At 53.0% G+C, this 24,970-nt stretch overlaps 9 protein-coding genes across 9 annotated transcripts; 4 read left to right on the forward strand and 5 right to left on the reverse strand.

Moving 5' to 3' along the window:
• Window position 1: 1 nt before the first annotated feature.
• Window positions 2-3,564, reverse strand: BO86DRAFT_373976 (uncharacterized protein; the record flags this gene model as incomplete). Its single annotated transcript, XM_025670403.1, has 4 exons — window positions 2,526-3,564; window positions 1,463-2,428; window positions 1,321-1,413; window positions 2-1,275 (listed from the first exon to the last, which is right to left on the reverse strand). The coding sequence occupies exons 1-4, from the start codon at window positions 3,079-3,081 to the stop codon at window positions 2-4; spliced, it is 2,889 nt and encodes a 962-aa protein (XP_025521766.1). The 5' UTR covers window positions 3,082-3,564.
• A 193-nt stretch (window positions 3,565-3,757) lies between these two features.
• Window positions 3,758-5,104, forward strand: BO86DRAFT_393898 (Efg1 domain-containing protein). The gene is made up of 2 exons (XM_025673116.1): window positions 3,758-4,165; window positions 4,346-5,104. The coding sequence occupies exons 1-2, from the start codon at window positions 3,854-3,856 to the stop codon at window positions 4,952-4,954; spliced, it is 921 nt and encodes a 306-aa protein (XP_025521767.1). The 5' UTR covers window positions 3,758-3,853; the 3' UTR covers window positions 4,955-5,104.
• A 293-nt stretch (window positions 5,105-5,397) lies between these two features.
• Window positions 5,398-8,199, reverse strand: BO86DRAFT_45162 (F-box domain protein). Its single transcript, XM_025676872.1, has one exon. It carries the CDS (start codon window positions 8,038-8,040, stop codon window positions 5,842-5,844), a length of 2,199 nt encoding a protein of 732 aa, XP_025521768.1. The 5' UTR covers window positions 8,041-8,199; the 3' UTR covers window positions 5,398-5,841.
• Window positions 8,200-11,084: 2,885 nt separating this feature from the next.
• On the reverse strand, window positions 11,085-11,777 carry BO86DRAFT_45238 (uncharacterized protein). Its single transcript, XM_025676924.1, has one exon. It carries the CDS (start codon window positions 11,570-11,572, stop codon window positions 11,210-11,212), a length of 363 nt encoding a protein of 120 aa, XP_025521769.1. The 5' UTR covers window positions 11,573-11,777; the 3' UTR covers window positions 11,085-11,209.
• A 121-nt stretch (window positions 11,778-11,898) lies between these two features.
• On the reverse strand, window positions 11,899-15,960 carry BO86DRAFT_423600 (serine/threonine-protein kinase; the record flags this gene model as incomplete). The annotated part of the gene is made up of 4 exons (XM_025675406.1): window positions 11,899-12,167; window positions 12,224-15,177; window positions 15,276-15,423; window positions 15,933-15,960. The coding sequence occupies 4 exons, from the start codon at window positions 15,958-15,960 to the stop codon at window positions 11,899-11,901; spliced, it is 3,399 nt and encodes a 1,132-aa protein (XP_025521770.1).
• A 1,922-nt stretch (window positions 15,961-17,882) lies between these two features.
• BO86DRAFT_45332 (uncharacterized protein) lies at window positions 17,883-18,543 on the forward strand. The gene is made up of 2 exons (XM_025676984.1): window positions 17,883-18,326; window positions 18,538-18,543. Exon 1 carries the CDS (start codon window positions 17,978-17,980, stop codon window positions 18,260-18,262), a length of 285 nt encoding a protein of 94 aa, XP_025521771.1. The 5' UTR covers window positions 17,883-17,977; the 3' UTR covers window positions 18,263-18,326; window positions 18,538-18,543.
• Window positions 18,544-18,613: 70 nt separating this feature from the next.
• BO86DRAFT_423601 (GTPase-activating protein GYP6) lies at window positions 18,614-21,087 on the reverse strand (the record flags this gene model as incomplete). Its single annotated transcript, XM_025675407.1, has 6 exons — window positions 18,614-19,797; window positions 19,892-20,034; window positions 20,087-20,604; window positions 20,671-20,829; window positions 20,885-21,002; window positions 21,065-21,087. The coding sequence occupies 6 exons, from the start codon at window positions 21,085-21,087 to the stop codon at window positions 18,614-18,616; spliced, it is 2,145 nt and encodes a 714-aa protein (XP_025521772.1).
• Window positions 21,088-21,415: 328 nt separating this feature from the next.
• BO86DRAFT_393903 (uncharacterized protein) lies at window positions 21,416-23,395 on the forward strand. Its single transcript, XM_025673117.1, has one exon. The coding sequence runs from the start codon at window positions 21,538-21,540 to the stop codon at window positions 22,897-22,899; it is 1,362 nt and encodes a 453-aa protein (XP_025521773.1). The 5' UTR covers window positions 21,416-21,537; the 3' UTR covers window positions 22,900-23,395.
• A 530-nt stretch (window positions 23,396-23,925) lies between these two features.
• Window positions 23,926-24,810, forward strand: BO86DRAFT_45346 (putative Yippee zinc-binding protein Moh1). The gene is made up of 2 exons (XM_025676994.1): window positions 23,926-24,286; window positions 24,375-24,810. Exons 1-2 carry the CDS (start codon window positions 24,188-24,190, stop codon window positions 24,606-24,608), a joined length of 333 nt encoding a protein of 110 aa, XP_025521774.1. The 5' UTR covers window positions 23,926-24,187; the 3' UTR covers window positions 24,609-24,810.
• Window positions 24,811-24,970: the final 160 nt, after the last annotated feature.

The raw sequence follows: 24,970 nt of genomic DNA on the forward strand, positions 1-24,970 counted from the left end.
ATCATCGATCACAAATACAGCTACACTCCGCCACCGGGCAGACCTTGTGTTTCGCAAACCACTCCCGCGCATGGTGGGCGTGGAAGCCATGGTTACAGTTGATGCAGAACACAATGAACCGGCGCATCAGCTCCGACTCGCTCGGTCGCCGGTTCTCCGCCCCGCCCGCGTCGGCCGCCACGTACGCTTTGGACATGGGATCCGGGGACCCCAGCCAGAGCGTGCAGACGCCGCAGCGCGGCATATGGCGACCGCACCGGGGACAGACGGTGCCGGACATGGCGGCCGTGCCCAGCGGGTTGCCGGCCGTCGGGTGCACCACCTCGCCCGTGGCGGCCGGGGTGAGCTGCGACGAGGCGTCGTGCTGCGTGAGCGGCCGCGTGCAGTAGTTGCAGGTGAGGCTGATCTGCTGGCGCGGCGGGTCCATCAGCTTGCGACCGTCCCAGGTCACGGCGAACTTGCGCGAGCCGACGTCGAACCGGGCCCGTTCCAGCTGCAGCTTCCAGCTGTTGATCTGCCACCGGTAGGTCTCGCGCCAGGCCTGGAACCGGGCGCGGTACGGCGGGTGGCTGATGAACCGCGGCACGGTGTGGCTCATCGCGAGCACCGCGGTCTGGATGTCGTGGAAGTTGGTGATGTAGGACTGGAACAGGTCCATGGCCGAGTGGCCGAGGCCCGTGAGCACGACGCCCTCGATGTCGCCCTGCCGAATGACTTCCTGCGTCGCTTCATGCAGGTACGTGGTGAGGTCGTCGTCCGGGAGCCAGCGCAGGGCGACTTCGATGCGGTACCGTAGAGGCAGCGTGGTCTCCTGGATGACCGAGTTCCAGTCCCCGCGGCTGACCAGCGCCAGGATAGCCCGCGCGTACGGGTCCGTCAGCTCCGTGGCGATCTCAGCGCAGGTCTCCTCCCAGTCGGGGTCGGTGTCGCCTTTCGCTGCGCCGGCAATGGCCATGGCGAGGAGTTTGTGCGCCTGCGCTGGCTCATGACTTCGTAACGCTAGGTAGGCCAGCTTTGGTTCGTCCTGGAAGATGGCCAACGCGGCGGCCTTGGTGTGCTGCTTATCTGCCGACAGGTTCTTGACGAGCTCTTCTAATTCACGGTATGACTGCGCGGCACCGCAGATTCGTAGACACAGTCGTCGGTGTTCTGCATAGTCTGTCTCGCAGCCCTTAGTTTCTGGTAGGTTCAGCTGCTGGCGAACCAGGTGGACAATCGTCTCATTGATGTCGGGCGGTGAGTCTGAGCTCACACGTCGAGCTTCCAGGCTCTCTCCTACCCAGTGTTAGTGCTGTCATAATCCACTCCAAGCTTTCTTACCCAAGTCACTGTTCCACACGTCGTAAACCCCCAAGTAGTTCAGATCCAACCCGTTGATGATCATCGATTCGTTGGAAGAGGCAGACCGCGCACCTGGTCGAATTAGCAAGGCTACAATACCACCGAGCAGCGTAGAACATACGTTCAATCCAGTCCCAGAATCCCTGGAGCCAGGGGTCATCTGCCAATATATTCTTGTTCCGGGCTTCATCAAAAAGATAGCCTTCCTTGCATCGGAGCCTGCTGACGGACAGTAACGTCAAAGCATCTTCCACGGCAAGAGGAACGCCTGCTGTTCCAAGCGAGATAGCACGCTCTCGGGCCTTTCGACTTGAAAGAGGGCTCTCCGATCCGTGCGCTGGCGCCCCAGTCTGCACCGACACCCGGTCTCGTACCTCGCGCACAATCTCCGCTATGCCAGTCTCCGGGTTGGACGGGGGGCTGATCACTCTGAAGTCGAAGGCATCATCCGGCGAACCCCATATCAGGGAGCCTTGTGACGAGAGCCGTACAGGAGGTGAGGGAGGTTTGGACGTGAGAATGCTGATCTGCCCGGTACCGTTCATCGTGATCGCACTGGGCTCGTTGTCGGAGCTCATGTTGAGGAAGTCAAAGGCCACGACCCTGTCCTCCTCGGCATAGCCACGGGAAGGGTGGTTGAAAGGGCCGACGATGTCCCGCTCATACTTGGTGTAAATCTGCTCGGGATAGTTGCGGGCCGAGCCATGGCCCAGCGTCTCGTCCACCGAGGACCGCATCTCTTCCGCCAGGTATTCCTTGGCGATGTCATAGGTCTTGAGATGACCGGTGTTGGCCAAGGCCGCCAGGCAGCCCCGCTTGGTACGCGAGAAGCGCAGACTCCAGATACTCGACTTGGGAGCGACAACGTTCTTGAACTCCAACGCAGGGCCAGCCTGGCCGGCATCCAGAGCGGTGGCCGCCCCCACTGCGGGCGTGATATAGCGCGAACCAATGCGCCGATCCCAGACACAAATCACCGGATCATTCGTCCCCTGACACGAGGCGACATAATTCTCATCCAGCCAATTGATAGCCAGATTGTGAACGCAGCGCGTGGGGAACTGTAATGACGGGTTCCCAGGACCCTCTGTGCGTGAGAACGAAAATTAGCTCTAAACCCCCCGAAGCCTAAAAGACTAGCCCAGCGAAAAAGAACAAAACTACGAAGATAAACAACAACCCACCTCGAAGATCATAGATCCTCACAAACTGCCCTTTCACGCCGGTGACCAAGGTATCAGGCTGATCCCGGAAGAACTTGATACTGGTGATGGGTTCGGAGCTGGCCAGCTTGCGCAGGGGCTCGACGAACCCCTTGGTGGCGGGGGCCTTCATGGTCAGGCGCTGGTTGACGTCCCAGATGTTGAGGCAGAAGTCATTGCGGACGCGGTCCAGGCCGGCGGCCAGCAGGCCGTGGGTGCTGAAGGCGACGGCATTGCAGTAGCGCTGGTGGCGGATGGGGAAGGAGAAGGACTCCTGGGCCTCGCCGGTCATGCGCAGGATGGTCGCATCGCCCGAGGACTGGCCCACGGCGACCAGGGACTCGTCCATGGGGGACCAGTCGAAGGCCCGGAAGGCGGGCACCTTGGTGTGCGTCGACAGGACCTCATGCTCGAGGCGGCGGTGGCCGTCGAAGGCTGTCACGCGACACAGGCGGAAGGCCTTGTTCACCACGTCCACGGACAGGAAGCGTTGCTCGCTGGTCGTCGAGGCCGGCGACCACCGAATGGCCGTCTCCATCGCTGCGGTGCGCTGCGGCTGGCAGCCTCTGGCAGGTCCTCCACTCGCGACACCACTACCGCCCCACCTTTTGGAAGAGCAGGCGCGGGGCTGCTAGACAGCGAGCTGAACCGACGAAAGTCCGGGTTGCCGATGAGACTGATCACCGATGATCTAGACTGCTTTTGAACCCCCCGGGTGGGTTAGTATTGCGAAGTGTGTAGCAATCTTGCTGAAACCGGCAAGCCAAATCTGATGCGTCCACGCCAATCCACACCCCGCGAAGCAACTTCCGTCCACAAGGAAGGTTGGAGGTGAAGGCCAGGGGTCTAGATGTAGTAGCCCATGAGGAGTGGAGAGTGTGAATCTGCCCGACAATCCTGCTTGCACCAGAGACAGCAATGCGCGAGCCTACCGGACAATCTGCAGGCAAGCTGAGGAGCAGTTGTAAGAAATGTAAGGTAGCGATGCAACTGGAAGTACTGTCTGTATCATGGATCGATCTGTCACTCGATAGCTCAGTTTAGTCCGAGTAGTTCCAGCCCATGGATTGGATTGGATTAATCGATGGGTGCGTCATGGCACTAGACGCCGTCTGATTGGCTGCGGAGCATGCCTTTCCGGTCCGACGAATGATCCGGGCATACTATCAAATCAATCGCCCGATAGAGTAATTTTTTTTCTCAGCTGAGCGGGCAGGTTATATCGACTTCCATTAACCAGCCATTCTCCAAACGCCTCCGCCTCGCCTTCACACTCAAAGCCAAAGCCAAACCGAAGAAACTCCTTCAAAATGCCCCGCGAATACCAACCCCGCCCCAGCAAACGCAAACACAGCGACAACGGCGGCGGCGGCGATGACCTCGAAGAACGCGGCCACGGCCACCACTCCCGCAAGAAGGTCTTCCTCAAGAAGAACCCCGACTTCACCTCCGTGAACGACCTCAAGAAACGCATCCGCGCCGCCAAGCGCCTCCTCGCCAAGCCCGACCTCCCAGCCGACGTGCGCGTTACCCAGGAGCGCGCCCTGCTGGGCTACGAGCGCGACCTTGAGGAAGAGATGCAGAGTCGCGAGCGGTCGAAGCTGATCAAGAAGTATCATTTTAAAAAAAAAAAAAAAAAAAAAAAAAAAAAAAAAAAAAAAAAAAAAAAAAATTTTTTTTTTTCCCCCCCCCCCCCCCCCCCCCCCCCCCCCCACCGGGAATCTGGTTGCGTTGCGTGAATGCCGGGAAGAGAAGAAGAAGACAACGAAAAAGAAGCTAATTTCTTTGATTTTCGGTGGGTAGAACGCAAGACCGCCACCAAAGAGATCGCCCGCCTCACCCGCAAGGAGAAGGAGCTCACCGAGAACACACCCGACATGGATGCCGCGACCAGGGAGAAGAAGCTCGCCTCCGTGGCCAAGAAGCTGCACGTGGCGCGCGTGAACCTGAACTACACGATTTACTACCCGCTCACGGAGAAGTATATTGCTCTGTATGCGGATGTGAAGAAGAATAAGAAGGCGGAGGGTGGGCAGGGGGATGTTGAGGCTGAGCAGGACCAGGACCAGGAGGATGCGGCGGGAGCAGCGGAGAAGTCGTCCGCTATGTGGAAGACGGTCGAGCAGTGCATGAAGGACGGCACCCTGGATCTGCTCCGGGACGGCAAGCTGAACAACAAGGAGAGAAAGGCCAAGTCGACAGACACCGGAGCGGCGGCGGACAAGTCGACGAAGAGCAAGAAGAGCGCGCGCGAGCATCCCGATGCCCACAAGTCGAGCGCAAGGGCCAAGGGCGATGATCGGAAACAGAACAAGAAGAAGTCCCACGCGAAGCAGGATGACTACGAGATGCCGGATGCCGGCAATAATGATGATGGGAATGAGAGTGACGGCGGATTCTTTGAGATGTGATCGAGTGGCTTCTTCTTGTCAGCGTGATGATGCATTTGCAGGTGTTGGTCTTTTTTCCTCTTCATTCTTTCTTGGGCTACTTCTTAGTATCTCATCCTTGACGAACTGTTTCATACCTCGTCATCATACGATACCCAAAATATACCTGTTGTGAATTCGCATCACTGACTAAAGAGGGGTGGGGGGCATAACCTGTTCCACTGTAGTTCGTATACCTTCGGCTGAGCTTCCCACGGACCAGGCATGTCTCAACACCAAGAACACCCAAAACCACCTATGCAATGCCAACCTATTGATATTATGCCCTACATTGCTATCCAGAGAGAATCATACGAATATACGATCAATTCGAGACCGAGAAAATGTCCAATCTTCCTTGCTAAATGACCGACAAATAAACCATCCCAGTCCAACTCCAGTAGTCTCCATCCTCCGTCTATCAACAATCGAGAGGAAGCCAGTGTGCGACGCAGTACAACATTTGCAACACCAGTTCTAACTCCCGAGACAAGAACGCCAAATCCAGCGCAAAGGGAACACAACACCAGTGAAGAAGGTAAAAGGGCAAAAAAAGCAACGCCAACAAAATGACCCCGCCAGGTCCATCTGGTGCAAAACGGTTGGTACTAGCCCATCAAGTTTGTGTATCTAGCAGCATGCTCGCCCGACGCAAAAGATACTTGCAGCTGCCCTAGCATGACCAATGTCCTGCTACCCGATTCTCCGTTTTGGACACAAGGACGCTCAAATGATGGCACGCACCGTGAACAAAAGGTTACCAGAACCTATGAGAGAAAGTAAAACCCCTCGGGGGCGTGGGGTCGCTGAAGATTGCACGGTTGCAAATCGAGTGACCAGAATTAAAGAAGTGTATGCAAGCGAGCTTTTCACATGATTGTGCAGCCAGTGTTGCTGTCCGTGTGGCGACGACGTCCGGCTCCCAGAGCTGAAATGCCTCCAACCCCATACGCGGCGGTCTCCTCGTCGACTTCATTGTAGATTCTTTCCGCCTCGCGGGCTCTGCGTCGTCGCCTGCGCGTGCCAGAGCCGCCGGTCCCCGCCTCTTCAGTCGCTATCATGTATTCGGCCCATTTACGATCGAGTCGGTTCGCTGCTGCAAGATCACCGCGGAGAACTCGTTTGTTGTGTTCATTCACGGTCATCTGCCAGCCGTAGAAACACTTGAGGTGGATGATCTCATTCGGATACACAGGAGGAGGGGGCGGAGGCGTGATGGAAGATGTGATCATGGCTGGGGATCCGGGCACCTGGCCTTGCTCGACCGTCTGTGCCACAACCGAGATAGTCTGAGGGGGTTTGCGAGACCTTGGGATGAAGGCATTGCTTGAGAGCACCTCCTTGACACCGGCCCAAGTCACATTGCCGCAATCGAACACAACTAATCGCAGACCGATCTGAGGTAGATTCTCGCCGTAGCCCCTCTTGCGGACGCGAAGACTGGCTTCCATCAAAGTCAGATCAGACACCCGGGTGTTGTCCATCTCAACGGAGCGAAGAGAGAGGCAGTTCTTCATAACTGGCAAGGTTCCCTGGTCACCAAGAAGTTCGCAGTAGCTGATGTTGAGATGCTCGAGACGAGGAGCGCATGGCGACTTGGCAAGCTCGATAAGAGTATGGTTGGAGAGCCGAGTCAGCTCTTCGAGTTCAAGATGAGTGAGACAAGGGGTTGTTTGAATGATAGGGATAACAGAGTCATCAGTGAGCTCGGAGCAGTGTGAGAGCTGCAGTCCCTGCAAGTTGGGCACGTTCCAGGCAAGACTCTTCACACCCTGGTCGGTGAGATCAGGACATTGGTGTATATCCAGATGCTTGAGTCGTCGAGGAGGGACGATCGGGCGATCCAGCAACACGTCGATTTCCGGGTCAATGCCATGCATAAGAGCCTTCAAACTCTCGTCGGTAAGGTCGGTCCGGCTGATTATCAAACGATCCAAGGTGTTTCGCTCGAATAGCTCCGCAGCAAACTCGACATCGTCGAAACCACGGATCTCGCTGGCTCGCAAATCCCTCAACTTCGGACAGGCAGCCACCACTTTCTTCAGCCCAGAAGTATCAACACCAGTGCACCACGAGACGTTGAGGATCTCCAACTGCGGGCATGATTGGGCAATGATCTTCATAGCGGAATTGGTGACGGTGAGTAGCCCTGACAGGTTGATGTATTCGAGACGGGGGTTCCGCAGCAAGAAATAGTGGATCGTGGACTTGTCAACACGGCATCCTTCCAGTGAGAAATTGACCACATTTCGACAGAGATCAGTAATTCGTTCACCATCCGTCCGCCATTGATCCTTGAGCTGAACACAGCCTCGCAAGTTCAAATCTCGAACGAATGGACCTCCAGAAGTCATCAGTTTCACGAGACCTTCGCTAGGAATGTCGCGGTAATAGTCCGTGGTGTCGACTTCCCTCCAGAGCTGCCCATCGTAGCACATTTTATTCCACGCCTTGGAGACCGCGGAACAGCGGACAATCTCCCTTGGTGTGAGGTACCGGAAAACACGCATCTTGAGTTCGTCCGGCAGACTGCCCCAAAAATCGAAAACCTTCGGTTTCGGTGACGGCTGCGCGACGGTGGCTTCACTCGTGACGTCTGCCATGCTAATCGCCAATCCACGGGAACCTGGTCGCAGCTCTTGAGGAAGCGGGATCGTCTTCGATTGCGAGGCATGGGGCGATTCAGAGGGAACCATCCGGATGCGAGCAGCACCATCGAAATAGTCGGTCTGAGGGGCCGTGGCCCCGGGAGTCACAGACTGAGCGTTAAGCCCCCCGTACAGTTGTGACGAGCTCCCATTGCCCAAGCAAGGTGAATAGGCCGTTTGCGAAAGGGAAATGCAGGACAGGGAGGCCTTTCCATCGCGGCGATATCCCGTGGAAGCGGATCGGCCGCGCCTGGTCAGACTCGGGCTGGAAGAGATGCGTTGGAGGTTTTGAAGCAATTTGTGACGACCCTTGAGTTTCGGTGGTTGTTCCAGTGGGATCTGACCCGTCGACGAAGCCGGACTCGAAGGCGAAGGGCTCTCAGACGTCGGTCTGATGTCGTCGGAGATTGCGGTAGCCATGATGGCAATGCACTTCAGGGCTATTGGCGGGATACTTCTCGTCCTCAGTTCAGGGAGGTCCTAGATCAATGTGGTGACGCAACGGTATGAACGATCAATGCGACCGAATGCTTTTCAGCGCCAGAACGCAAGTTGCCACAACGAAGAAGGTATCCTAATTGCTCATAATGACTCCAGCCAGCCGGTCCGTGAGAAGGTTATCTTATCGATTGGCGATAACCGCGATGGTAGACACACCCCGAGAAGCAGAAAACAACGCCAAACCTCCGTTCCTGCGGATGGACAGGCTGATTGCTCGGGTTGAGAAAGAAAAAACAGATGAAAGGAGGATGGAATCACCTGAGCAGCCGAGCAGCAGCAGCAAGCGACGGTAGGGTTGAGGTGGGTTGTCGAGTTGAAGATTGTCGTTCCGATTGTACCATGGGACTCGGCGACCGCGTAACCCGGGGACCCGAAGCAAGAGCCAGCACCAGACTGGCCTACGACCGAGAAGTCAGGAGAGCGACCAGTTGAGTTCAGTTGTAGACGTCACGCAAGCATCATCCACAATAAACCAGGAGCAAAGTAAGTGTCAACGCAACCGGTAAGTCTTGCGTTGAGTTGACGGAAGCGAAGTTTGTAGGATGACCGAACAACGAGGAGGGCGGAGAGGGGAGGGGAGGAAAGGAAGGGAGAGGAGATACTGGAGAAGATTTGAGCGGATCTTGTAGGATATACTCGTAAGTACGAGGAGGAAAAGTAGTGAGCAGTAAATTACTGTTCGTTCGTAGTATCTTAGTGACAGGACGACAGGAGAGAAAGAGAAGGGAAGGGAGAGATTGGCAATCCCGACTATAGAATCACGTAAGGTCGGGTCAGCCGACCGAAAGGGCGAGCCACACGGGGGTTTTAATGTTGAGCGAAATATAATTAATTGCTCAGATGGAGTGGCTGTGACAAACAGAAAAGAGTCGAACAATGATAAGGCTGCGAATAGCACTGGTCGACAATGCCATACCCTCCATTCTTAGACTACCCCACAGGTGTGTGTGAGAGGGGAGTGTCTCTCTTATCGGTGGGCATGGACAGATTCTCACTTATCGATTAGCGATTAGCTCGCCCCACTTGGTCTGTGACAGTTCCGTCACGGTTATTACCGGGTCAGATGGCAGTTCTGCGATCAGGAGGTGGCCAGGCATGACTTGATCGAAGCACTGGGAAAACCAAACTCAAGATAGACAAGAAGATAACGATAACGCGAAACTAGAGCAGCGATGGTCATCTGGTACATAGGCCATGGGATTAACCCTCACAGCCCAGAGCAAGTAAATGTCGATCTCAGCGATGTGTCTGTCGGATCACATCAAACCGAACAATTACAGTACCCGGGCCGTATGGTACAGAGAACGAAACAAATGCCTCGTCTCCTCCAGAGAAGTCCACTCGTCCAGTCCAGGCCAGACACCGACAAAAACAAACAGCCTTCAATGGTTGATAGTGGAGGAGTCTATTCCCTGTTCCTTGTCCGCTAGACTACTTACTACTAGGTACTCAGCATCTCGACCAAGTGGAGTGACTGGGTAACAGTCCGTCTGTACTGTAGACTGGGCTATTCTTAACAATTCTCCCACTGCACCCACCTAGTGTATGTAAATACTCCATTCTGATGCATACACCAGCCACTGCATTGATGAATTGCTGGATTGACATTATAAACCTCCTCCTTCCTCAACACCATTACCACCACCACCCCTCCCCAAACACGGCCATAATCGCCTCTTACTTTCAAAAGTATCCAGTCTTCCCAACCAACAACGCCAGGAACAACTCTCACTCCACTACAATCCAATCAGAACATAACCCACCCCAGTGGACCACCACTTGCAATCGTCCCCCACATCTCAAGGAGGCAAAAAAAAAAGCCGTAACTTACTCATATACGGCTCCGGAGAACTCCGACTGAGCCGGGAAATCGGATGGATCTGTTGCCCACAATCCCAGGCAGTTCAAGGTTCCTGGCCTTCTACGAGTACTGTATCCACCATCGGAAATGAGGGCCTTAACTTCTTCCCTACAGCTCCCTAGCGAGACCTTGAACCTGAAGATTGTGCTGTCAGATTTCTATCCAAGATATTGAATAGTGCAATAGCTTGCCACAGTAAACGGAGGACCCGCACGACACTTCCGACTCCGTAGTGTAGGTTGTACGGCACAGTACTCGTACTCGTAGTTGGAAACCAAAACCAACTAACTAGTGGCAGGACAAAGTTCGACCCTCGACCCTATACGGAAGAAGTACCTGTCACTCATACGAGTACCAGGCCTCCCTCCGACAAACCAGGAGAAAAGGGAAGGGGAAGTTCCACCGGACCTAGTGGAAGGGGGAAGGAAACCCGGAAGAGAGAGGGAGAGGGGGGGAGCAGAGAGGGGCGTGGGGAACCCGGAATGAATGTTCCAGTGATTGTTTGCCTCCTCCTCCTGTTCCAGTTTGTATTGTAAAACAACGCCACCCACCACCAGGCGGACACTTTTGCGTTTTACGTCCACGGGATTTTTCAATTGGCTGCCTCTTTGTTACTCGTCGCGGATTGTGGGGTGCCTTGTCTACATGTCCTCGTACAGTACGTACGTACGTACGTACGTATGTATGTATGTACTTCGTAGACATAACTCATGGGTAAAACAAGGCCGCTCAGTCATCTCGATTTTCAGATATGATTCATCATCAGAAGAGGTGGAAGACATGGAATGGGTTTGTTGTTCAGAGGAAAAAAAAAAAAAAAAAAAAAAAAAAGAAAACATTCCTGCAGTGGCACATTTGTCCTTCGTCTTTACGCCAAGTGCTTACTTGCTAAGTACCTAGTAGGTATGATTCGTGGAGGCATGCCATGGATTCGATTGGAAAGAAAGCCCTGAGGTGCATTGTCTCCCACATGGCAACCAGCCAAACTCTAGGCTAGTCTAATAACCACCCTAACCAACTTGGCCAAGTGCCACCGTTTAAGTCAATCAATATACCCGGGACTAGCCCCCAAGTTCCCCGCTTCTATCCCCCGCACTTTGGTCTCGAACAGATACCCACTACATTAAATGTTAAGAAGCAAAGAGGAAAAGCGTCAATGCGACCGGGGTGACCGAGTGCCTGCCTCAATGACTAGTATCATGTCTCATCTCTGTGTATTTGTCTGTCTCACTGTCTATCATGACTGTAACCCAATTGCATGAAGCTTAATTTACCCGGTTCTGTTCCACAGCATATGAAAAATCCAATGCCGCTGCGACGATGGGTATCAACACAAGAAAAAATAAAATCAAACAAGTTCATCCAATACATGCTGTTCTCTGCCCATGTTTTGTTCCCAGGCCATGCACGCAAAATAGCTATCGATTCCGGTCCAAACCAAATTGCAAAGTAAAACAAAGAGTATCTTCTTTCTAGCCAAAGAGAAGAATTATATGATGATGATGATGATGATGATGATGATGATGGTGTGAGGGGGGTCATAGCGATAGTGACGACGGGGTATCTCAGCCGCTTAAACCTTCTATACATAATCTCCCTCGCTGACCACTTCAAGCACTGTGATCCACAACATCCAAAGATGCCATGTATCAAAGGTCCATTCGCGGTTGCTCCTCGCGTGGGACACGCACCATCCACTAGTGTAAAGATGCTTTTATGTTTCAGAGCGGCTGAGTTATCGGGTCCTCTGCGCCTCCAATCGTTCCGAGTCACAATAATCGAGGTCGTCGCATTCCAATATTCATGTAGGATGAAGGCGAAAGTAGAATGGAAACAGTTGCTGTATGTATAATCCAAGATGATAATTCGTTATGTATCGCTGCTTCAGAGAAAAGACCAATTGCCCCGTGCGTCGCTCAATTGTCCGCCATCCACGGATGCTCTAAGACTTCGCTGACAGTCAACCGATTGTCGACATCTCGGTCAAGCATTCTTCGAATCAGGTCGATGCAGTCCTCGGAGAAGGGCAAGAACGGAACCCGAAGGGGGTGGTCAAGGATTTCGTCGACATTGTAGAAGGGGTTTTCCTTGTATACGATGGTATACAGGAGAATACCGAGAGCCCAGATGTCTTGCTCTTTCCCGCGATAGGATTTGCCCTGAAGGACTTCAGGAGCTGCATAATCTGCAATAGTGTCAGAAAGTCGAAGTCAAGGGGGCGGTGTGGATGATAAAACCTACCAATGGTGCCTACAAAGACATCGAAAGGCCCGTTCTTGATATAAGCAGCACTTCCGAAGTCAATCAGCTTGATCCGCCCCTCACCGTCCAAGATGACATTCTCATCCTTGATATCACGATGAACCACAAGGGCTTTGGTATGCAGATGATGAATGGCAGACACGACCTGTCGAAAGATATTCTGGCACTCGGACTCATCCATGTTGACCTTCAACTCGATGTAGTCAAACAGATCCATGCCGGGCAGACCGTGCGGTGTCATCTCGATATAATAGTTGATGTCGTCCTCGAAGAAACCTTCCATTTCCACAATATTGGGGTGCTTCAACCCGTCTCGCCGAAGAAAGTCCAAGACGTGAATCTCTAGCGGAACAGTTCCCAGACGACGGTCCCGAGTCCATGTATCAACAAGGATCCGCTTCTTGGTGACAAACTTCAAGACAACTTTCTTCGTGGGGATTTTCTTCAGGCGGGCAAGTTTGACTTCTCCGTAGGCTCCTTGGCCCATCTCCTCCAAGATAGTATAATCAGCAATGGTTCGTTTCTTCGGTGTTTCCTTCGCGCTTGACGGCCTCACTTCGGGCACCGGCTGAACAGGCTTGTCCGTCAATGGCTGGGAAGCAGCTTCACTCAGCTGCTGGCTCAGAGTAGACGTGGGTATCTGGCTCTCCACCGACGTCTGTTCATTTATATAAGGATGCGGGCTCGATATCGGCGTTGGCGTGCCTGACACAAGGACTGCCGTAGGGCTCTCAGCCCCAGACGGCACCGATTCGAGGGGAGATGGGATGTTGGACCTCGGGGCTGCCGAGTGGATGTGACGCGAATACGTCACCCACAAAGCATACACGAGTTCGGTGACTGCGATGGGAGCGTCGTGCTCGGAATCTGACTCATTGACCTCCTCAATGGATTCTTTCCGCGGCTTGGTGAAGATGGTACCGCTCTTAGCCACCCGCAATTGGACGTCGACCGCTATTGAAGACCCGTCGCGATGGGTGGCTGCAAGTCCAGATGGTTCTAGTAGAACGGAAACAACATGAGCTTTTCCGCCGTCCCGGAGGATGGACAAGGTTCGCGCTCTGCGGAAACTGGGTTCAGGAATCACGATGCCGTCCACGAGAGGAACCCGTTCCTCCTCGACAAGCACGTTCAACAAGTCATCGAAACCAGGTATCAAGTCGTTGATGTGCAGGCCCTCAGGCCGCTCATGACCAAAGAGTGCTGCGGAGAACACGGAATTTGAGCTGACAATTTTCAGAGTCGACGATGATAGGACCATCATGCCAGCAACATGAGGAAAGCTCGATATCCGAAGAGATCGGTTTCCGTCTACTTTGGTAACAATGGTGGGAATACAGATGCCGGCTGTTGTTCGAGAAGCGAAGTATTTGGTCTCAGCCACTTTCGTGAGGCCTGTGCGCATGGAGCCAGCCAGACAGTCCTCAGGAAGGCGAGGCAGGAGTTCCGTGATCCGGTCTCCAGGCTTCACCGCACCGTGACCCCAGATCTTGTCCACATCACCATCGACCTTCACGATATCCCAAGACTCGTTGCAAGTGACGGTCACAACATCCTCTTGAATCTCCTCAATAACCCAAATCAAGCCCCCTCGTTTCTCCATCACCCAGATGCTGGCGGATCCTGTTTTGCCGTTGCGCTTCTTGATAGGCACAACATCCCCACAAAGAAGCACCCCGCGGGATTTGGTCGGAGGATGATTCAACTGTCTCGTGCTGGAGCCATAGCCGTCGTCGGTCTGCGCTCTTCGGGGAGGCCTTGCCCGAGAAGGCGGTTTACTCAGCAGTTGTGCGGTCACACCGTTGCCCATTCCCATTGACTTGGTATTCGTGGGCTTGGACCGCGTTCGTTCCGGCGAACATTTGAGCTTTGCCGCCGCTTCAGTACAAGGGTCCCGTAATTTGGATTCAATCCAATCCTGCCGGTCTTCTTGTACGACCTCCAGTATGCTTAGTTTGCGGAGTTCCCCTTGGGTGACACCGAATATGAGACACGAGATATCATTCGCTGCCAAGATAGTCCACGGCTCCTGCGATTCGGTGCGGAACACGGCCTGCGATGCTGGGGACCACTTGCTGCTGTGAGTATGTAGCACAGGCACGGGAAATCCGTATCCAAAAGTGGACGAGCTGGTTGGAGAAAAGGGTTCGGCGGTTGTGTAGGGTGCTAGAGTCTCCATCAGCTTGCCCGGGATAGCGGTAGAACCGATTTCGGTGTTAGTACGTTTTTTAATGCTTACGCGCCTGGATGAAGGGTGTGACCTTATCTCGTCCTCCTGCTGCGATCTCAGGACATCCGCCCCTTGCCCTGAGTAGCGCAATTGAGCCCCCATCGAGCCATATTCCGCAGGTATCTCTCCAAACCTGCCGGCTGCGAGTTGAGGTTCTGTAAACGCTCTCTCAAAGATGTTATCACTATCCACATTAGCAGGGCCGGTTTGCGGACCACGCGTCAGACCTGCGAAGTGATATCGGTCTTCCTTGGCTGATACGCTCGTTCTTGTCGAAATATCCACCACGCTCTGCGTATCCGAATCACCGCCAGCGCGGCCTTGGACCGCAGCCAATGCAGGGCTGTTGCCGGTAGCCCAGCCGAAGCGGTCGCGCATGAAATCGATCGACCTCTTCAAGATATTATGCCGGTTGTGAAGCAATTCCTCTGATTTCTGAGCGAACGAGAACGAATGCAGTGACTCGCAAGGGAAGCGATGGAGGTCCTCCAACGTCTCAATATCGTCACTGGCAAAAAGGCGAGTGGGATGAGCTCGGGATGAGGAGGCGGAACGCGGGGAAGGTGAATGACTGCGCGAAGCCACTGGGCCAAGCGACGAGGCGGAAATGTTCGGGAGGGTGAAGGCTCGCGATGAAGGCTGTTGGCGTATGCGATCTAGACCTGATGGGCCAAGTCCATGTTCATGATCCAGCAGAGAAGATCTGTGAAGGGAAATTTGAAATCTCTTTTTAGTCCCTATCGGCGGATTCGCACTAATGCAGAAAGCTGCTGCCGGACAATGCAAGGGTCGGTCGCCTACCTCGAGAGATGGTCGAAGTTGGACGAGACACTCTCCGCGGAGTATCTCATTGAATCATCGGTATGGGTCGAGAGGCGTCTGATGAAGTGATCCGACTGGGGCGACTGTGAAAGGGGTCCCAACGGAGACGATAATGGACTTGGATCATCTAGAAATCCTCAGCGCGAGGTTAGCTGCATGTCTTTCACTTTCTGAGTCCCTTCTCTAGTCTTTGCTTCCCTGCCTCCTCCTTATCTCTGGTTGAGTCGTTGTCTACCCATTCAGAAGCATTGATCCCAGGACGGAGAATGAAGTGGCTGAATTGTTCCGAGATGCATAACGAAAAATGTGGATAATGAGCGGCAGTGTCGGTCGTTCCGATATGGGAGTCTTAATGACTGGCCAGAAAGTCGCTTGGCATTCTTTTGTTTGTTGGCGCATTCACACTTCGCTTCGAGAATCACTGCCGATTTGGAGCTCGGGGCTGGGCGCTTTTGGGGTCGACAGTCGCCGTTCGTATACACCTACCACATACGCTTCTCGGAACCAGGAACTTTCACATGCCGATGCGAATACAACCGAAGTGGGCAGGCAGGAAAGCTCACAATGCTAGGTAAAGGAAAGGGGACAAGAAGAGGATGGGGAAGCGTGGAGAAACCTGGGACCTGGGAGACTGACCATCAAGATCGTAGGACGAAGAACCCATATTTCCCCAAGATGGTGACAATTGTGGAGGAAACAGCACCGATCGGACCGATTGATAACAAGCGGTTCAACCCGGCGCAGCTGGAAGGAATAACGAATAGAGAACTAGGGTGGGAAGAACAATGTTGTTTATTGCTACATGGGATCACAACATGTGAAACATGGAAGATTGTTCTCTTTTCGGCGAGATCAGGGAGGTGGGTAGGAGAAGGAGGAGGAGGAGGAGGGAGGGGTGAGTTGTAGGGGAGGGAGAGGTGAATTGATAGGAAATTTTTCTTGCGCGGGTTGTCCTGCAGACGGGGGGGTGGGTGGAGGGTGCGTTGGAAGTTTGACGTGTTACTGCGAGGGACAATAGATTTTTTTTTTTGAACAGGATGATTGAAGAGACCTCCTCCCGTCCACGCCTTGAGTGCAATGAGACGAAGGGAGTATGCAGCAATTCAATCAGTTGTTGCTGCAGTAGAATGAATTGGTAAGGGGTTGTTTAGAAGGAAGGTGAGGAGGTCAGGAAAAATTGTCAGCGGACTGCGGGCGGAAGAACAAGAGGGCAGCTGCCTCGTGAGGTCACAGGTACCCTACACCTGCGAACGAGGGCGGCGAACGAGGGCGTGCACGCGGGGGAAGAGAAGAGTATGAGAGAAAAGAGAGGGGGAGAGGAGGGGGAGGGGAAGGGGAGGGGGAAGGGGAAGAGAAGAGAAGTGCTCGTGGAAGGGGAGGAAGGATGTAAGTATGTCGGTTTGTCTCGGTGGTGGTGGTAGTAGTGGTGGTTTGTACTTCGTTAAGGTAGAAAAGAAGGCCAATGAATGGCCTATGGCGCTTCAGGAGGTGAACCTCTTGAGTGAGTGAGTGAGTGGAAACGCAGGAAGAATCCTAAGTTAATGGGTACCGCCAGCCAGCCGAGGGACGGAAAGGAAATAGTCACGCCCCAAATTGCGGGTTCTTCGGAGAGGCAGAGGCAGATTTGAAGGAAAAAGGGAATTTGGAAGAAGGACGGGAGAAGAAACTAACGATACTATAACTATGCCCCCATAAAGTGAGGGAGGTGCAGTGAGTGGATTAGGGAAAAGCGAAGGAAAGAAGAAGAAAAGAGAGAAGAGAGAGAAAAAGGTGGGTAATATAATAGTGGAGACAAGAGATACAGCTTGCTGGCTGGCTGGCTGGCTTGAATTGAAGCTATTGTTGTTAAGATAATTTAGTCCACTGGTGGTTGACGATGCAGTCGGTGTCTATGAGTACATACATGGAGGAATGATGAATGACGTCCGGGGAAGGCAGAAGACTCATTCCATTTCCGGTTCTTTTGACTTCTGTGCTCTTTTTTCCTGGGGGGTAATTAATCCTCTTACTGCCCACCAATTTAAGGAAATTGTTTAGATTTCCATTTCCGCTGAAACCACCCGATTTGGTCCTTTTGTGGCCTTGAAACACGAGAGGATGGACTATGGCTCGATACAGACCCGCATATAGCTTACTTACCCAAGTAGTTGGCCTCCTCAACCTGCAATGAAGCTGAAAAGACGAAAACAAGGCCATTGAATGCGGATAAATTACAAGGAGGGGACAAGTTGGGCGGTAATCATATGGCACGGTCGCCCCTCTCCTACGAACTCCGTACTTTCAGCTGGTTTCTACTCATAAGAAACTAAACAGTCCCTCTCCATCATGGGCGCATGGCGACCCTCCATGGGTTCTACCGATACGCTAATGCAGCCCCTCTCAATTGAGACGCCCCCCTCCTTCCCCTTTCTTGAACCCATTACGGCTAAGGAAAAGACAATGCTCAAGCTTCATGCTGCTGATGGTGATGTAATTCGGATTACTGAGTAGTTGCAAGTTCACTGAAGGAGAATAGCAATAAATCAATCAACAATGGCCCAGCGATCTGTGATCGCACGATGCCCCTCCACCCCCTCCTCAATATGCCCATTCATTTCACCCATCCATCTCAAAGCCGACTCTGAAAAGATGTAAAATGCTTGGGGAGGCTTGGCTGACTAACCGAATTGGCCGTCCCCTCCATGGCCCATGGATACTCAGACTCTCAGACTCTCTCAGCTGTAGTCTGGTCTAGTGTCTGTAGATCACCACCAAACTATCCGAAATCGAGATTGATTGGGCCACCAGGCTGGAAATTGCAGATCCACCAGCGTCACTGGGCATGGTCCATCCCAGCTCGCATTTGCTGTTCTAAGATTGCTGCATTCTCTTGTGTCCTTCTCGCAGCTATGAGTACGAGTTTCTTCCTGAGCTTCAGGACTCAAGAATGGACAAATGCCTTGGGGTCGATTCGTAACAACCACTGATCCAAGTCAGATACGTCAGATACTGTACCTGAGTGCAGAGTAATCTAGCCATGTCACCCAGCTGGTATGTCAGTCGAGCCAGATCTTGCCCCAGCAGCAAGCAGCAAGGCTCATGCTCAATGCATAGCTGATTGTTTTCAATGTGGCGAAACACTTTCCGAACCACTCTATACGTGCGCAAGGCCCAAACAACATGTCGATCCCACATCCCACATCCCACATCCTCCTCTTATAGTGAGAATTTATGAGGAAGAAAAAGTAATAAGCCATTACAGACTTGATAGTTCACCGCTAAATGACCATTGCTTAATAAGACACCGGACTAAATTGCCGCGTGCCCCGTCGGGACTTTCATGGTTTAGGTCCACGGAGGCTTCGCAGGGCCAGACCATCTGACTCGACCTCGGCGCCGGGTTTGCCATGCTCTTCGTCCCCATTGCCAAAGAGGGAAGCTGGCTTAGACCGCGGGCGACCTTCGCCATGACGAGTCTGCTCCGGAAGTACGGATGCCGGGCTGACAAAGCTCGAAAGATGTCGCTTGCCGCCGAGCATCCAGGAGAATTCGGAGTCTGCCAACGATGGCCGAGATACATGCCGGAGGGGCATGGAAGTGGGAAATTGTGGGCTGGTGGCGGTACTGCGGTTCACCTTCGTCCCAACGCCAATGGGAGATCTGGGTGACTCGGCAGATGTGCTGGTCCGGTGGGTAAAAGTGGAGGCGCGATCTGCCCCATCGTTTGCAATTTTGGCGCTGTCACTGGGAGCTTCAGCAGCTTCAGGGGGCGTCTCGGATTCGGCATTACTATGCTCGCTCGGGGATTGATCGGCAGCGCTTAATGGGAGGTTGTGGTTTTCCAGACAGCTTTGGATGCTTTGAACCTTATCAAGAGCATGCTCCAAAGTGTCCTTGTCACTGCTGCCCGTATTCTCAGCTTTGTTCACATGAGAGCGTATGTCCTTCAGCGCAAGATTTAGCATCTTGGCGAGTTCCCTATTCCGCCCCTGAAGTTCGTCGATCTTCGCTTTCAACTTGGATGTATCGTCGGATGCACGATCCCAGGGAGTGCCCAGTCCTTGGCTTTGGCTCTCGTACCGTGTCCCGCGATGCTGATGTTCCGACTGGATAGACTGCATATTTCGTTTCGCTTCGCTCACTGCCCCTCGAACGGCTTTGGCGACTCCCCAGGCCTCGGTTCGGCGCTGAATACCCTCCGATACGTCCTGGAACAGCGCTTCGAGGCTCTTCGGGCTATTTCTAGCGGGTGACCTGGAAGGAGAGCTGACCTCACTCAGATCCCTAGATGCACTTCGCAGGCGAAACTTCCCTTTCGAGGGTTTGGCACTTGGTTGTCCAAGTCCTCTCGACAGATCCGGTGGTCTACCGGAATACTTCGAGATGATGAACAGACCTCTCTCCGGGGTGGGGTTTTGTTCCAGATATATTCCATCGTAGACAAAGGTCAATGGTGAATGAGGGTCGGGGGCTGGATACCGCAGTAGGATACTCAAAGCGCTTGAGGAATCAGCACCCAGTACTGGTAACTATTAGCACATGGACTCGCAGCACTCATCACCCATTGGGAGTAAAGAGCATCGTTGTATCATTTCGCGACGGCAAGGGATTCTCACGCTGCCAACGGATCCGCAACAGCATTGCAACGCAAACATATTCAATAAGCTCCGGACGTAGTCCTTCTGCAAAGAGTAGATCCCAGATTTGAAGGACGTCTTGAAAAGCGAATTCGCGCCCGAACAGAAGACGCATCCAGCGACTTCACACCATATCAGCCTTGCGCTCCCCATTCGAATAGATGCATGACTTACGTCAAAAAGATCTGTGGTAAAATCTCCAGCGCCTCCAAGTGATCCGCAAGCTCGAGATCTGCCGTGACCAGGAGTTCATTGTGGAGGCGCTGGCACTGATGCACAATTGGAATAACGTCCAGCTGACCATTGGCCGATCGAGTCCTATTGTGCTCGTAGTACACTCGGACATTCTGCATCACTGAGCAGAACAGCGCGAACGAATCATGCTCCACATAGTTGGCATCGAGAAGTTGAAGCATCGCGTCATCATCCGGTTTCGTTTCTCTGGTATCTTCGAGTGGGTTCGCCTCGATCGCATCCCGGTCGACCACCCACAAGAGAGGCGCCAATATCTCATGCATGCCTTGCCGATAGCCTAGGTCCGGGTTGAGTTTCGCATAAATGAATAGTATATCGATCATCTTCGCTTTGGTGGTGGGCTCCCGGAAGAAGAAGTTCTCCTGCAAACACCGATCCACATCCTGAGAGATATCCGCCCTTGTCTGCTCATCGTTCCGTAGCGTTTGCCATGGGGACTATGGAAAAAACACCGCGTTAGTTCACCGCGATCTCAAAGGCCATGACAGTATCCTGGTACCTACCTCCACATCATCCGCCAGCGGATCAACGGTCGACTCCAAGTCGTCCGGGTGGTCAATATATTTCAGGAAGTGGGCCTTCAAGGCGACGTAGGCGCTTCGTGAATCAGATAGCTTCTGCGGCCACTGTGCCCGATCCAGATCGTCGAAAAGCAGGAAGGCCTACACCCCCAAGGTAAGCGACTTAAATCACAGTATAGCAGTAGCAGACGCATGCCTTCCAACAGATCGATCTTAGCCCATCGTTGCACAGTTTGTCGTCTTGCTCCAATCTGAGGGCGTTCCGAAAGCCGGCGGTGGTGTCATGGTCGCAAAACAGGGTATCCCATCGCTGCCTGACCGTTCTTGAGCTGGGATTTCCTTTGCAGGAGGGGCATGTGTGAGCCATTGGCCGTACCTTGATTCCTCGATTGCCCTCATTTCACCATATGGCTTCTTCGCAGATTGATGTTCACAAAATGCTGCAGATTGACGCGCATGAAAGGCACAAGTGCTGGTCCGCGGTTGAGGTTGCGGGCAGTTGTCCGTAGCCGCGGAGGTTGGACCCGCCAAAGAGGATTTTCCTTGGGTGCAAGTGCAAATGCAACATCACTCACTCTCCGTCCCGGCCACGCCGCCCTTATCTATGCGCCAGGTATAGTGCGATCACTACTACATAGCGTGACAAAAGACTGACCTGACTACGTGCAGATCATATCTACTTTGAGGCGATCATTGTATGGTCTGTTCTATTGATTGCTCTGTTGGCATTTGTCTTTTTTGTCCTTTTTGTTTAGCAGTCCATCCCATCTACAGAGTAGTGGCAACTGTATTACCCGAGAGCCGTTCGGTGAATCAACCTCAGGACAACCTTCACACAGTTAGCCATCCATGTCCGCGGACTTGTTTGCAGAATTTGGTGTTAATACCAATTCCAGCCAGCCTGCGAATTCTGCAAGCCAGCGACCTGCGAGACATCAATCTTCTTCTCTAGTCCCTGACTTGGACTTCTCTGGCGAGACGTCCTCAACGCCATTTTCGAATCAAGCGAGCCAACCCGTTGCAGCAGGCACCCAATGGCAAAGCTCATCTTGGGACAAGTCATTTACGTCGGAACCGGTACAGCATGATAGTGGTAACGACGTGCTTTTCGATGCCACTCTTGAGACTGCCTCATACGATGAAAGCGATGATTGGGGCGAGTTCGAAACTGCAGATGTGCCTCCTCAACGAGCGCCTGTAGAAGAACAGAAGCCCAAAATCACGCTGTCCGCTGTCCGTCCGGTCACGGTGCAAGATCCTTTCGATCTTCTAGACTCACCACCGATCCAGAGTGTGCCGTCCGTTTCTGGTAAACAGACCGTTGCCACACGACAGCAAGGCAACACCCAGAAGATCCGCAAGGAACCGCTACGTACGACACCTTCACTTTCTACTGAAGATGATCCTTTCGAAGACTGGGGGGACTTTGTCGACGGGCCAGCTATAGCACAAAGTCAGGTTCAGGACCTAAAGGCACCCGCTTCGAGGACACCGCATGGATCTGCTTTGGGCAGAACAAAGGACTTGCACACTACAACTAGCGCTACAAAATCCGGTTTGAAGTTTGCAGTCCCCAGCTCCACAGCTACGGCAGATCAAGTCCGACCAACCAACATACCACCGCCATCAGTATTGTTAGAGCTGTTCCCTCAGGTGCTCGAGCAACTCCGACATGAAGCCACAGACGCGAGGAAGGATATGCAGCAGAGAGATAGAGTCGAACGTGCAGCGTGGTCAATTCAGATTACGCTGAGGACTGCCGCTCGAGTAGTTGCGGGCCGTACCATGCGATGGAAAAGAGACAAGATTCTGAGCCAGAGCATGCGGATTGGCCCGGCAGGCAAGCCTGGGGGTATGAAGCTCAGCACGGTCAACAAGAATGAGGATGTCAAAGAGCAACAACAGGCTGTGGATGTGCTCACCATGTGGCGTGACAGGGCGGCACTTTTCAACTCTGTCATCCAGGCTTCCGGAAATCGAACAGTTCCTATCATTCAGGAGAACATTCGGGCGATGACGCTGAGCGCCGACCGGGGCGCACTCAAAGCATCACATTCCTGTGCTCTCTGTGGATTAAAACGAGATGAGCGGTTGCCCAAACTCGACGAAAATGTGGAGGATAGCTTCGGCGAGTGGTGGACCGAACACTGGGGTCACACCGACTGCCGGCAGTTCTGGGAAAATAATAAGACTCTGCTCGGTCAACGATGAATGTATAAATACGCAGGATAGTTGGAAATAGGGTGGATAGTGACCAATGCAATTGGCTGCTCAGCCGTTGTAATGGCGTCTGTTATGTAGATAGGTCTGTGTGCAAGCTGAAGGTACATGTAATACATCGCAACTTTCTTCAGGGGCAAGAGTGCATGACTACGATTGCAAGGTCGGGCATTCTACCGATCACGTCATGAGACATGGAGTGGGGAGTGCGCGTGTCTACAGTTTCTGTCTCGATGTCGAAGACGCATGCTTCACGGTTAAAGTAGTACACCTACTTTACGTTAGTTTCTTCCAATGCTGAACGGATGATGCTTAGAATTGGAATATGCTTGTGGCGTTGTACAGGTGCAAATGTTGACTTATCGTCAGTTACAAAGCGATAACAATGATAAGCTCAATCCAAAGCGGGGTCATGTATCGATCAGTAAAATGCAGTGTCGGGTGATGAGCCAAACTATTGAAGAAAATGTATTGTACCTGTCATGATTTGCGGCTGAGATTATGCCAGAGACCTAAGTTACTTCCGAATGACTAGTAGGCTTATACACAAGATGAATCGATCACTGCGTCACGGGGGCTGGTCTCTTCCCAAACTTGGCCAGATGCGGGGGCGTTTCCTCAACTCCGACGGGGAGCAGCTGCCTGAAGTTACTACGTACAGTACAGTCGGTACCTCCACCTCCCGGCTCATTCATCTTTGTCCCCCCCCCCCCCTCATCCCATTTGTTCCTCGCTGCAGGAAGGAAAAGAAGTGATCTATCGATCCATCGACTGACTCTGTTTCCAAGTCCACTCCCGTCCACTTGCTCGGATTCCCTGATCAGCCAAGTGTCACAACTAAACCATAATCAAGCCCGTTGGTCTGGGCTGCACCTCCGCTTATTCCCGAGGTCCTTCCACCGCAGCTGCTTATCATCACAACCACTCCACGCCCAGACCAGGAGAAACACTCGTCTTCCTGCAACTTTACCTGAGATTATCTTCCTTTTGAACTCTCTGCCCTAGTCTCCTGACACAGTAGTCGAAATCCCAACCCATCCCCCGACTGAGATTAACCTTTGTTCACGATAAGACAACCCAGCCAAACGTATCTGCATAGGGGGGGCTAGGACTCAATCCACAGGCTCAGAATTTACTAACAAACTCCTTGTTCACTTTCCATCTTGCATCTCTGGCTTCATTTTCTCTCGAACGTGATTCTGCACCTTTTCATATCGGTGACACTACAGTATCTTGATAGAACCGGGGGCAGTGGGCAGGCAGTCACGGACACGACACAATGGGTCTCATATACAACGTGTACCTCACCTCCAACAAGATCTTTGGGTGTAAGCAATGCAAAACCCACCTGGCGGACTACGACGACATCATCAGCCGAGTATGTGTGTTCAGGTTTTCCGTCTCCTCGCGTTGCTTTCCCTGCTTGAGTGCAGCAGCAGCTGACCATGCTATTTCTTTCCCTGCAGAATTTCCGAGGCCAGCATGGCAAGGCATACCTCTTCAACAACGTCGTCAACGTTACCCAGACCGAGGCCGTGGAGCGGAGCATGACCACAGGACGACATATTGTTCGCGATATCGCCTGTCGACAGTGCAAGGAGACGGTCGGTTGGAAATACGACAAGGCCTACGAGACGAGCGAGAAATACAAGGAGGGGAAGTTCATTCTAGAGGAGGAGCTCCTGTGCGTTGTGTGCTGAGGTTCTTTATGTAAACGGTGTGGCCACGGAGGCTCTGAACCGATATAGCCACATGCACCCATGGCCTGGCCTTTTCGGTGTGCATGTCTCTGTGATGGGGGTCCCATTGCGTTTGCGTGGGTTGAAAGCTGAAGACCGGTTCATTCAGTGAGCGATTGTTTACCACTATCTTGGTTATTCTTTGAGCGATACGACGGCGTTCTAATGGAGCAAAACACTTTGACTTGGCTTGGCGGTTGAGTTCACCCTTGAGGGTTTCGCCCGACACTTATAACAAACAGTTTCATGACTCGAATAGTCAAGTGGTGCATGAGCTGGTAGTTCGAATGTGCGGAGCTTGGCTGCTCTTACGGGGTTACGTT

The sequence above is a fragment of the Aspergillus japonicus genome (assembly GCF_003184785.1).
Source record: "Aspergillus japonicus CBS 114.51 unplaced genomic scaffold BO86scaffold_133, whole genome shotgun sequence".
Classification (NCBI taxonomy): Eukaryota; Fungi; Ascomycota; class Eurotiomycetes; order Eurotiales; family Aspergillaceae; genus Aspergillus; species Aspergillus japonicus.